Genomic DNA, 13,206 nt, shown 5'->3' with positions numbered 1-13,206 from the left:
TCTTTGGCAGATGGGGTGGGGGGGACAAAAATAAAAACAAAGAACATGCTTGAGGAGCTCTGATTTTGCTCCTGAGTAGATGCAGGGTGGTGGGGAACGCACTTGACAAGCATTCAACCTGGGCACATCTCTGGGAAATGTATTGCCACATGTTCACACGGAGATGACAGTTCAGTTTTGTAACCTCCAGAGAATTGGTTCCTGATTCCTCCTGTTCTTTGCCCCTCTTCTCCATGTCCAATGGACCCAGCTGCAGTATTTAGCCAGCAATAGCCTCTTCTTAGAGATCACCTTCTTAGGCTGATGCTGAAGTCTCTGAGCAGGACAGTGGTGGTGCCTGGTGGTGCCAGGAGCAGCTGTTCTGTGGCTTGAACCCCTTTTTCCAGGCTCTCCCAATCCTGGCTGCTCAGCCCGGTGACAGGCTTGCAGCCACTCACGGAGAAGAGGGTTAGAAAGCGGGGATGTGCCTGACCGGACTGTTGGAAGGGGAGCAGGTGTTTTCAGCAGCATGTCACACTATAGCTCTGAGTAGACACTAGAGTGAAATTTTCAGGATCAAAATTCAAAGAAAACAAGCACATCTATCAGTAGCAGAGCCACTAAAATCAGGTTTGTTCAGATTTATAACTTTCACATCTTCCCATGGCAACAGCCACCTACAGTGATCCTAACTCCTCTTTTCGAATCCGTCTTCCTAATATACTACTCTCAGTATCTTTCCTTTTACCTCATATTTCCAGTCCCCCTTCCCCAGTATGGTCAACTCCCATTTCCCATTTACTCTAACCTCCCAGTTTCCATCACTTCCCTGCTTCCAGATCCCTCCCTGGTTAGCTGGGCAACAGGCAAGGTGGCAGATTTGGAGATGGCAGATCAGCCAGGGAGTATTTGTTTGGTATTATGTAGCAGAACAAGCAGATAAATACGCTGCATTTGCACTACAGTCCTTCCCCCAGTAGGGCAACAAATTATATACTGCTGTTGATTCTCATTAAAAATTTTAAGAATTTAAGTCTCTTTGAGATATTTATCCTTCTGTCAAATTCATTTGGAACTGGACATCACTGGGAAATGACGGACAGATGGTATAATCACATAAGCCTTCTTTCACTGGGAAGCCAGATTTAAAAAAAACCCAAAAGCAAAACAAAACAGGCAAAAGTAGCAAAAATAATTATGCTCCTTTTTGGAGACTGGATGGAGGCAGAAAGACTTGACAATTTGATAAAGATTATGCAGTGATCAGGGTCAGAAGCAATGTTTAGAGTGTCCCTTCAAAATGTTAAGAGTCCTTTGGATGGGGCTTACATGTGTTATGATGTACAGATACCACTGAGTCACCGGCTACCAACAACAGCAACGGCTGTGGGTCCGCTGAGCCAGACCCCATACTAGCTCAGGAGGAAATCTGCTTCCTTCCTCACTTTCCATTCTCTCCTCCAGCTCACAGTTTGGGGACCTTTGCTGTGGTTCAGATAAGCATGTCTGCAGAGGCAGCTGGGAGCGTTTCAGAGAGGTGAATGTTAGATAAGTAGCCCACAGCCCTGCGTGGGATTCTGGGGTTTAGGACCACTCAAACCGCATGCCAGAATAACAATTTATTGTGTGTGCTGCATATGCCCTCCACACTACCTTCCAAATTACTGTTTCTAAAAGATACTGTCAGCATTGCTGTGTGGAACAAAGGACCCCCAGGTCACACCCAGCCCGTCTTGATTGCTAGAGACATCATTACTATATTATGTAAGAAATCTCCTGGAAATTTGTTGCAGCTAATGTGAAATCAATTAAGCCACTGCATCTAAATAATAAATCTCTAATGCTGTAGATAAAATCAGTGCTGGAGCTGTGTGCACCACTACTCGAAGCACTATGGGGAGCAGCAGTCGGTGTCACAGCGGGTGCTGGGCAGGGGACGCTGCAGGTCTGCGCCCCGCAGTCCCTGACGGGGTGCGGGGAAGGGCTGGGGCTGCGGCTCCTGCTCACCCCACGAACCGCGCGATGAGGAGAGATGCTGCGGCCCTGCTGACCCTTGGGGTGTGAGATGCGGGGGAGGCCGCCGCCCCGCTGCCCCACGGGGCCGGTGCTGCTCCGGGCCGCGCCGGGGGAGGGCCGGGCCGCTCCGTGCCGTGCCGGGGGAGGGCCGGGCCGGGGCGGGCGGCCCCGGGCGCGGCAGAGCGAAAGGGAAAGCCAGCGCCCGGGTGACTTCCCCCTGCCCCGGCGGGGCGGGGCGGGGGGGCGGCCGCCGCCACCGCCTCACGGTCGCCCGCGCCGGCTCCGGCCGCGCCCGCTCCCCGCACCGCAGCCCCGTCCCCCGCCGCGCCAGGCACCATGAGCGGCTCCGGCCCGGAGGCGGCCCAGCCCAGCGACGCCGCGGAGGTCCGGCGGCAGGAGGCCGAGCAGGACTGGGCGGCGGCCAAGGCTTTCTACGACAACCTCGTTTCCAAGAGACCCCGGCCGGTGAGTGCGGGCGGGCGGGCCGGGGATGGGGGGGGGGGGGGGGTCCAGCGGCTGGGGGCTGAGGACTGGGGGCTGCGGGCCGGCGTTACCCTCCGCTCGCTCCGCAGCCCAAGCCCCAGCACGCCATCACGGTAGCCGTCTCCTCCCGAGCCCTCTTCGACCTGGTGGAGGAGCGGCGGATCTACGAGGAGCAAGGGGTGGAGAAGTACGTGGAGTACCAGCAGGACAACGAGAACGTCACCCTCAAACCCGGACCGGCTTTCTACTTCGTCAAGGTACCGGGGCCGGGGCGGGCTGGCCCGGCGCGGGGGGTGCGGCGGGTCGCGGAGGATGCTGCAAGGCCAAATTTCGGGAAGAGGAGGAGCCCGACGGCTCTTTGGGCGGTGGTAATCCTGCCCCGGGGAAACGTTTCGGGGACTTGTTCCCCCAGCGGGGGCTCGCCTCGGCCGGGGAGCCCGGCATCGTCTCCGCATCTCGGGGCGACGGCCGGCCTTGCGGCCACCCCTCCCCTCCTCTCCCCTCCCGCCGGCACTAATGCGAAACGCCTGCGGGACATCACGTACTGCTCGCGTCACTGGGACCGGAGTTTTACCCTCAGCATCACGGTTTGTATCCCCCGGCTCTCTGCTTCACATCTGAGGTGTGGGTAAGGAGCAACCCGCATTCTCTGCTGGACACGGGGCGCACGAAGCGCCTTTCCTGTTAAGACTATTTTCAGTTAAGATAGGCCCCCAAATTGTTCTAAGTTTGTTGCAACCTCTTCCCCCCAAAAAAACCAAAACCAAAACATCTTAGTTCCTCATTCCATTTTTATGTCTCACTTATAGTAGGACTACTATGATTAAAGACAGCGTTGATTCAATATTATTTGAATTACTTTATTCAGAAATTAACCCTTTTTTTTCTTTTTTGGTCAGCTTTATTTTTTCCTTGCTTTCGTTGTCACCCTCGAAATTGTTCTTGAGGACCAGCAAAAGAAATAGACCCCCTAGCTAGGAATCAGGTTTAAGCAGAGGTGAAATAGAATATTTTGCTTTCATTGTACAAGATAAGAGAAATGGCCAAGGTAAACAGCCTCCAGCATGGAAAGCAAGTGAAATTACAAAAAATGAAAAAACCTAAAAATATGTATGGTCCTGAGGAACACAGGTTTTAGTGGGACTGTCTTGAAAAAATGCCATCAACAGAGTTCATTTTATGTCCATTGAGAATTGTTCGATAAGCTCTACCACAGCAATTTTAGAAAATTTATTAAATTATAATTAGCAGTCATACTTGCTGACAGCAGAGTTGTGGCAGAACACTTACTTCAGGTTTTAAAAGTAGATTTTCATTACTTCAGTTTTAGTCTCAGGAATTTAAAACAGTTTCCGCATTGATCACTTTTTGGAAATACAGAGTGGAAAAATTACTTATGTCAATACCCATGCTGTTGTAAATATAACAGATAGCTGTTAATAGTGTTAATAGCACAAGCATTGTAAAGGTGTTTTTAACATAAAAGCGTAAAATAATTCACTTTGTACACCAGTGAGGCTAGGCTGACTACTGAATTTACTGCATCTTCTATCTGTAGCAGCTAGAGATAGCAGCCCTGCTAGCACAGTCAGTTTTCAAGAGATTTGTTAGAGTTCAGTGTCAAATTCACTTCGAATATAAGCAAGATTTGACTCTTTTAACTCCTCACACTTTGAAAATCAGAGCTGTTAGCTATGCCCAGCTGAATGCATCTTGACCTCTGTTCCCTTCCAGTATGCTATTTGCGTTTGAATTCTTTATATTTTTTAAGAGAGTCATAAATTGCTTAGTCACAGGAATCATTAGGCTAGAGAACTGTGGGTTTGTTGGGTGATACTTTCTACTTGGAGACAAAGAAGGCAAAAAGAAATAATATATTTTTGTTTGGATTCCTTTATTGAAATCTTTAAGATACTAAAAAGTATTATATCTCATGCTTGTAGCACTTATGAATCTTAATCACAGGCCAGGATCTCCTTGGGCTGCAAAGTGTACAGGCACTGGACGAAAAATGGCATCCCCTCCTCCACTCCCCCTTATTCTCTAATGCTTTAAGAAATTGCCAGTGTAGTAGAGTATTAGCAGTAGAAATGGGTTATGACCACATACTAAGACTTTTTCCTAGGCCTTATACCAGGCTCTCACTTGAGTTTTCCTAAGCACAGTCCCACATGACATAGCCATGCTTTTTAAAGTGAGATTCCCAAAATTTAATAATGAAATCTGTGTTTTAATTCTTAACAACTGGCCTGACTTTTTAAAGCACCTTAATGAAAATCAACCCATCTTGCATTCATTTGATGATTCATTGTTGACTTTATTGCTGTAATCCCAAGGAATTCCACTCAAGGGCCAAGATCCCAAAGCAGAGGTCTGCGTATAAACCTAGAGCAAAAAGCACGTCTTACTCCAAAGGGATAAGATTCTAAATAAGATGAGAGAACAGATGGATACAGAGAGAGACGAGCAGATGGAAGGTCGAGGAAAATGCCAAACTGTGGATATAACATGTTGGCCCATTATCTTTCAAGAGATCTCAAATGAATCATAATCTGTCTCATTCAGTTCTGCAATTAGAAATCGCCACAGTAATCATGTTTGACAGGATATGATTTTGTACTCATCACTTAAGGACAGTCTTTGACATCTGACCACCTGAACTGTGTCAGTAAATCTTTGCATAAGTATGTGGCCCAAATTCACATTTGTGCATGCAAAACAAGTAGTTGCACATACAAATTCCTTTACACTTTCTCCTTGATTTCACAAGAACAATTTTCAAGTGGACAAGAAAGTCCCAAGTCCAAGTTTCAAGTGGACAAGGAAAAAAAAAAAGATTAATAGGGATCGTGATAATGTTCAGCAATGGATTGATTTAATCTGGATGATTATGGTGTCCCAAGAAAAAAGATTTCCATGATAAAGTTAAATTCTGTAACTCAGCAAAAGAAATTTACTTGCTTCCTTTCAAATGAACCCAATCAAATGGTTGCTGGGAGCAGCAGAGCAGAAAGGAATAAAACAAGTTCAGCAAGTTAAACTATCAGGTATTTCACATTCTCCTTCAAGACAGTCCTATCACTAAAACCACAGTGAACAAGAAACAAGGCACATTCCACTTGTCTATTGACTTAAACATTTTTAACCTGCAGGCGCTGGAGCATGTCAATGCCCGGCTTCTTGAGCTGTACCCTGATGATGAAGAACGATTTGATATTGTTCTGATGACTAATAACCATGCCCAGGTGGGAGTGAGACTGATAAACAGCATCAATCACTATGGTAAGTAAAATAAATACTACCTTGTAGAACTGCTTGCTGTTACATAATAAAATGAATTAATTTTATTTTTCCTATTCTGGCCTTGGTAAAAGCAGCTTCTTTGATACCGACACCCGTTCCTCAGAGGATGATATTTATTTTTGGGTGTCAGCATAAGGGAGATAGTCTTAAACAGAATTTGGTCCAAAGCTCTAGATTTAACTTGCCAGGTACAAATCTTAATTTCTGAGAAGTCCTTAAACTTCTTGTTGTTTGGTATTTACGCCCCCTGTACATACACTTTCACAGCAGTTATTCTGCTGTCTTAGAGGGATTTTTTTTTCTTTTAATTCTCAAGGAGGAAGGGCTGATCAAACATTGTAGTCAGTTTAAGTTGTCTAGCTTATTGAAATTACAGTGAACATGTTTTTCTTTTTTAAGTTTGCTGTCAGCTGTAGGCTAGTGTACCTTTTTATGGGTTCTTTTTACAGGTTTGTAGTGTCAAGGCAGAGTCACACCTTGTTGTGCTGTTCTTACTTTAGGCTTAACAATTGAACGTTTCTGTATGACGGGAGGAAAAAGCCCTATTGGTTACCTGACTGCGTACCTTACGAACTTGTACCTCTCAGCAGACTCTGAAAAAGTGCAAGAAGCTATAGAAGCAGGTTTGAATTGGCTTTCTTTTGTTTTCTCTCTGTTGAGCTTGTTACAAAATGAATCTATTGTGTGTCTTTCACAGAAAGTCGTGCTGCTTCATCAAATGCAGAAAGTCACAAAACTTACCACTTATTTTTACTTAATCAAAGCAAATCAGGTTATTTCTCTGTATTGTTCCTCTCTGATCCTTCAGACTGCTGATAATGACAACTTAATCAGCCTCTACCTTTCTGTCTTCTCCCATGCTACAAGAAATGAACTCCCATACACACCTGCTCACCTCTATTCAACTTCCGTTTGACTAGAGTCATCTCTTTGATATGACTTACAAAAACCACCTCTGTGTTTTGTAAGGAGTTAAAAAATAGCAAATAGTTTGATTCAATGGTCTCCTTGGAATTTCCTGCTTCGTCTCATTTGCAACACACCTTGGGGACCATTTTTGTGTATTCTTACATGGAAGTGGAAGGAAGCATGTCTAAGAAGTTATGTCAATGGGACAGCTTCCATACATATGTGTTACAGAACAGCCATTACAAATTAGCTTTAGTGATCGTTTCTGCTTACCGTATATAAAGGTCACCACAAATAAGTTGTTGGAACCGAACTGCTGACAGTTTAATGAATGACTTTGCAGGACATGCTAACTGAGGTTCTCTGATCCATTTTCAGGCATCGCATCAGCTACGATGTTCGCTGCCAACAAAGATGTTGCTTACTCGGATACACAGTTGAGGGTGGCATTCGATGGGGATGCAGTTCTCTTTTCTGATGAATCAGAACAGATTGTCAAAGAGCAAGGATTAGATAGATTTTTTGAACATGAACAGCTGAATGAAAATAAGCCTCTTGCACAGGTTTGTACTTCTTGAATCAGTGAGTTTTCAAAACATCTGTTAATTTTCACTGCTGCTGTATTTCTCCAGTTTCCCCCCTGTGTAAGTATTCTTCTTTGTGGAAGCTGATTGCCCTATTTATTTCCGTTTTCAAGGATAATCTTTAAAATGCATGTTTGACGTAAAAGAGCCCACCGTTGCAGTCCTTTCACCAAGTCTCCCACCTCACTGAAAGAACTGCATATCTAAGACAGTGACTTACAGTTGCATTTTAATTGTATCATTAGAAAAAGGAAAGGCTACTACTGATGGCCTTGATTTTTTTTTTTATCAGATTGTGTAGGTAATGTTAATTTCAAACACTGGGATATTCTGGTTATTGAAACAAGGTAATATCTGTGCTTATTCCCAAGCAGAACTATGCCATTTATCTAAAAAACCCAAATATTTTACCATTAGCTTAAATTGAAAGACCGATTCTGCTATTGTTAAAAATGGTATAAATTCAGAATAAAATCTTGATTTATGAAAGTACTGGACAGTGCAATATATTGCAATTTGACCCAAACTATCATTTACTTCTTTTAATTGGAGTGTAATTCTAATATTGTCATTAATCTGGAAAGAGTTCAGTGATGTCTATGTGATTAGGTCTTTTACTATTTTTTCCACAGAAAAAAAAATTGCAGCTCATAGTTCATAATAAAGAGAGTTAAGTGTTTTTAAAGAACATTTTATTAAAGACTATAGTTATAACGTTATATTGTAAGAGATCTTGTAAGCCTTAGTGAGAATCAGTTCCCTACTGATCATACTCATGTAAGATTATGATTTTAACTTTTTTCCAATTTGTGAATTCCTAGTGAGGGTGCAGACCCATTTGGACACATTACATGGAGAGTTTGCTGAGTAGCATAGCATTAGGGAAGCAATCCTGTATGTAACTGGCTATCTGGAAGAAAGCAAAAGGATGATTTTGGGAGCTGTGGACAAATACTTAATATGGTTCTGGTATTTCGTATTCAGGGTCCTTTGAAAGGTTTTCTGGAAGACCTAGGGAAACTCCAGAAGAAGTTCTATGCAAAAAACGAACGATTAAATTGTCCTATAAGGACCTTCCTGGTCACAGCCAGAAGTGCAGCGAGCTCTGGAGCCAGAGTGCTGAAGACTCTTCGTAGCTGGGGTCTGGAGATTGATGAGGCACTTTTCCTAGCAGGAGCTCCTAAAGGACCGATCCTGGTGAAAATCCGCCCTCACATTTTCTTTGATGACCAGATGTTTCACATCGAAGGAGCACAGAAATTAGGCACCATAGCTGCGCATGTTCCCTATGGCATTGCTCAGAAATACCACAAATCTGCATGACTGGATGGCACCATTAACGATAAAGTTCTTAACTCAGCCAGCCTCTACTATACCAATAGTTATGTCTGAAAACCTCTACATTTGTATATTGTAAGCACTATGTTTAAAGATTTAACTTCTGGCTAGAACAGCCTTTAAAGGAAATATTTTTAATATAGGTAAGTTTTTAATAGAGTTATTTTAATAGCATTCTTAAGCAGTTTACGTTTTTTACCCATCTGGATCTAACACTGTGTTTTTGATATTAGGAAAAGATTTGTACTGTTCTTATAGCTTGAGACATATTTTGAGAGACAGAGAGAACAGTTATATTTTCTCTAAAAAACTGTTGACGGGTTATTTATAACAAAAATCATGCTGCAATGCTAGTCCTTGACAATTATTTCTGAAATTACCAAAAGCACAGTTTACATATAAGTGTTTAGTTGTTGGTGCTTTGCTTGTTAAATGTGTTCAGTAGGTTTGTTATCACAAGGTTTCAGCTTCCAGTGAAATCTTAGCTTATTTGATCTTGTGTTTACAGGAACCCTTTATTTTTCTATATTGTTTTCCTATTCTAATAAAGCTGGCTTTACAGAACATTGTCATTTTTCTGTGTAGGGGTTTTAGCATAATTTCCTATGCAGAGTTTGTGTAATCAGTGTCTCTGTGTCTCTTGCCTCCTTTGGATATTTAGAACCAGAAGTGACCACTTTCAGCCAAATTTGAGAGAGAGCTAGAAGTCTCAAACACACTTAAGTCCCAACAGATTTCATAGAGCTGGGCAGAAGTCAGAGATGCCGTGAATATCTTGACTGGGACAAAGACTGAAGCTTTAGAACATACCTTTGTAACAGCAGAGAATCTACCCTAAGTAATGCTGTTGATGGAACTCCTTGTTTCTTGACTAGATTCACTTAGGATTTACAGCTGTTCTGTGATCTGCGTGAACTCAGTTTGGCAACCTTACATGAGTTTCCAGGGGACAGGTGCATGTTGCAACATGAATTCATGTAAATGTACACTGTAGGTCTATTCTACCTCTTTTATGCTAAGTTCCTGTATCTCAGTGTCATCCATGTGTCTGAGTGCCTTCCAAATGACACAACTAACATCTGTCAGGTGGTGTTTGTTCTCTTTCTCTCCCTAGTGCAACAAGTGTCCTGTTTTATTTTTATTGTTGCTGTGTATTTATACCAGAAGAGACAAAACCATAAGAATGTGCTTTGCAGTGGGAGTAGAAGTTGGTGAAGGCTTGTGATGATCTGTGGTTCCTGGGGGAATTCACTCCAGAATCTCACGTTAGCCTCTGAGAAAGTTTGGTCTCTTCTGTCCGGATGAACTGTCCTGTTATTGCAGAAAGCTTCATTGCATTAATTGTGGTTTCCCTCCCAGAAACATAGACAATCTTTTAAATGTTCTGGGTCCAAGCCACAAAGTTCTTTGAAAACAAAGGTGAAAGCCTTGATCCTGCATGAAACTTGAATAGAGACCATTAGAAAGCTTTTTAACCAGCATGTGTTGTTGATGGGATGCACGGCAGATTTCTGGTGTACTTGGAATTTTGTAAGTGCTAAATGCTTTGTGCCCAAAACATACCACATTTCCCAGCCCAGCCAGGAGGTGAGGAAGACATGAATAACTGAGGCGTGGTCATTGTCTGCCAGGATGGGATAGAGTTACTTTGCCAAACGGAGATTGTAAAAAATGTTATTAGCAGCTGGTTTTATGTGAGAGCTCATAATCATCAAGGAATCCAAAAATATTCCTTAGCTGTGGAATACAAATTGTGTGTGTACCTTCACCACAAAAGCGTGGCTACAAATTTCAGGAACACCAGTCCTGCCTTGTTGAAGCAGAACATGGATCAGCTATTCTTCATCCGTGCGTTGTTAGAGCTATAGAGGTTGGGCGCAGGAAAACAAAGGATGTATGCCGTGCACAGATCACTGGCACTTGACTCTCATTGAACATATGCAATTCAGGCTTGATACTGGAAAAGACTAATGGGTTCCTTGATCCCTGTGGGACTCCAGAGGTGAGTGTCTCATGCCTGACAGGACAGGCATGTAAATCAGTCAATAAATTGAAAACTGAATCATCTCGTCTATCGTGGTTACCTTTATTTCCAATCAACCATCCACCTACAGCAAAAATGAAACCTACTGGCCAGGACATAGTTAGGAGCTTCCAGTTCTTACATCTTCCTTGATCTGTACACACATAGTACTAGAGGACTACCTCTTGCAGTGTCATTCCTGACAGCACTAAAGCATGTCTGAACAGAAATAGAGAGTTCACATACTAAATTTACGTAGTAGAGTTTACACTCTTAGTCATAGAATTCAAATTGACATTAAAGCCCAGAAGTTGATGTTAAGGGCCACAATCACTTCTCCTAAGTTAGCTGAGCAAAATGCCCTTAGATGTTTGTTCAGATTATACACTGCCTTTTAATTGTCAGGCAACTGTCCAGGCTTGACGGCTGCTTCTCTGCATATCCAGCTGGCAGCACGTTGGGCGAGTGGAGCCTCATTCGTTCATGCAAGTGCCTTCCAGACTAATCTGGATGTTTGGGGAGACTCGAGCTTGCAGAGTAGTCTCTGCCTGTTACAATTATTGTCTTCTGCTCCGAGGCACAGCTTGGCTAGTGGACCAAAATAATCATTTTCAAGAAAATTCTCTGAAATGGGATGGGAGCTGAGGGAAAGGGTTTTCTATTTTTGTAGACATAGACCAGAATTGTCTCTTCATAGCATTCCAGTCCATAAAACAAAACAAACAAGCAAACAAGCAAACAACAAGAACAACAAAACCTAACAAAAAACATCTTGCTTCTCATGCTCATGAGGATACCATGAGTTTATGCCCTGGCACCTCATAACCCTAAGCCAGTCACAGTTACAACAATGAATAACATTTTTCAGTAGGGGAATAGAGAGGAATCCTATGGTTCTGGACTGTCCTGTCTATCAGCCTGTTTATAACACTGGAAGACAGACTCATGAAAAAGAAACTGTCATCCCAGCCAAAACCTGGAAAGGAATAATGATAACACAGATCAAATTCTGTGTGGAAACAAATCTTTGTCAGGCAAAGCCAGTCCTTGTTCCCTTAGCTTCCAGGTTCGTGCACCAAATCACAGTGAAGAGTCCAGGTAAGACAAATGGGAATGTCTCCTACTGCTACCAATCCTCATGGACAAAAATGTTGGAAATAAGATCCTGAAGGTGACTGACTATTTTTTTTTTTTTTTTTTACAGGAGAACATACCCTCAGAGTGTGTTGGATACCTCCCACCAGCTACCAAGACATAAAAAAAACATTTCCCCAGTTCCTTCACACCTCCAAGACATCCTTTCAGTTTCCAGGCTAGCATGTCATGCATAGTGAAACAACCATCTGGAGGAAACAAAATATTTCAGATGAAGATTTGGAGATGGTCATCATCGCATGTGTTCCAACATGCATCCTCCTGTGTTCCTGGACTGTGGTCTGTTCTAAGGACTCGGGAATCAGAGGGCTACTACATCCTGAGGAGAATCCTCAGGTACCCTCCTTGGGCTCCTCTGCCAGATCCTGTAACCTGCACTGACATGCAGTATTGCTAAACGGAACACACCCATCTCCTCGAGTGCAACAGATGGGTAGAGAAAGCAGTGAAGCGGGTCAATGTCTTAGGAGAAAAAATAACTTTCAGTTACCCTGTTCAGTAGTATCTGGGACCAACAACATCTGAATGCATATGTCATCCCTGCCTAGATGAGCAGCTTCTGATCTCTATCACCCATGAGCTCCTGTGCACAATGCTCCTTGCACTGAAGGCTGGATTGACCACCGATGAACCCAGGCAGGATCCTTCAGGCAGTGCCCTCTCCAACACATTCACAGTCTTCTGAAGTAGTAGGTGTATCAGAGATGACTGCCAGAGTCCCCACTGCCAGATGCTGAATAGCAGATTCTTTACCTCCTGCCAGGAGGATTTCTTACAGGATGAATCTGTTGCTCTAACAGGGCATTTCCTGGTTCTCTTATTTTGGCATCTCCTTGGCAACTACTGTCCCTTTCTCCTGGTCCTTGGCTGCAAGGTCATTAGGCAGCAGAGGTGAGCATGGCTCCAACACCTCCCAAAGATATGATTTACTATGACCAAAGCATATGGAACAACACCTCAAACTGGTTATGGCTCTTACGTCAGGTTAAGGATGCCAAAAGCCGTCTGTGTCACAAGCAGACACAATGGTGTGGCCTGGTTTAAATACCCTTTGGTGTAGCCATAAGTCTCACAATGGAGTGAAGAGTCAAGAATGAAGAAAGAGTTTTCTGTAGTGAAGACAAAGACAGAAGAGGTCTCTCAGCGAATCCAATGTGTTTAGATGTGGTACCTATAGAGCCCTTAAACTGCCTGAGAATTGTGACAGTCAGTCAGAGAAGAGATGGTAAGGATACTTCCAGAAAAATCTGATAGGTTTCTTCAGCTATAACATGAGCTGAAGTCAGCCTCAGAACAGACTGCAGCAATGTGAACAGACTGTGGGTAGCATCAACATGTGACAGTTAAGGGGAGGTTACTATTGCAAATGGTTATCACGTCCAGACCAGCCGCAAGAAACCTGACGAAAGGGTCATG

At 43.5% G+C, this 13,206-nt stretch overlaps 1 protein-coding gene across 1 annotated transcript; it reads left to right on the top strand.

Annotated features, from left to right (window-relative positions):
- The first annotated feature begins 2,267 nt into the window (after positions 1–2,267).
- Positions 2,268–9,176, top strand: NT5C1B (5'-nucleotidase, cytosolic IB). Its single transcript, XM_050893660.1, has 6 exons — positions 2,268–2,460; positions 2,568–2,735; positions 5,631–5,760; positions 6,282–6,404; positions 7,069–7,253; positions 8,259–9,176. Exons 1-6 carry the CDS (start codon positions 2,332–2,334, stop codon positions 8,595–8,597), a joined length of 1,074 nt encoding a protein of 357 aa, XP_050749617.1. The 5' UTR covers positions 2,268–2,331; the 3' UTR covers positions 8,598–9,176.
- Positions 9,177–13,206: the final 4,030 nt, after the last annotated feature.

The sequence above is a fragment of the Gymnogyps californianus genome, chromosome 3 (genome assembly GCF_018139145.2).
Source record: "Gymnogyps californianus isolate 813 chromosome 3, ASM1813914v2, whole genome shotgun sequence".
In the NCBI taxonomy this organism is placed as follows: Eukaryota; Metazoa; Chordata; class Aves; order Accipitriformes; family Cathartidae; genus Gymnogyps; species Gymnogyps californianus.
Note: the sequence above shows the minus strand (reverse complement) of the source record. Positions and strands in the feature narration are given on the sequence as shown.

Excerpts from the sequence above, each read along its gene's own strand:
- NT5C1B (XM_050893660.1), top strand. The coding sequence starts at position 2,332 with ATGAGCGGCTCCGGCCCGGAGGCGGCCCAGCCCAGCGACGCCGCGGAG. Across the intron at positions 2,736-5,630 it reads CGGCTTTCTACTTCGTCAAG|GCGCTGGAGCATGTCAATGC; the intron begins GTACCGGGGCCG and ends TTTAACCTGCAG. Across the intron at positions 6,405-7,068 it reads GCAAGAAGCTATAGAAGCAG|GCATCGCATCAGCTACGATG; the intron begins GTTTGAATTGGC and ends ATCCATTTTCAG.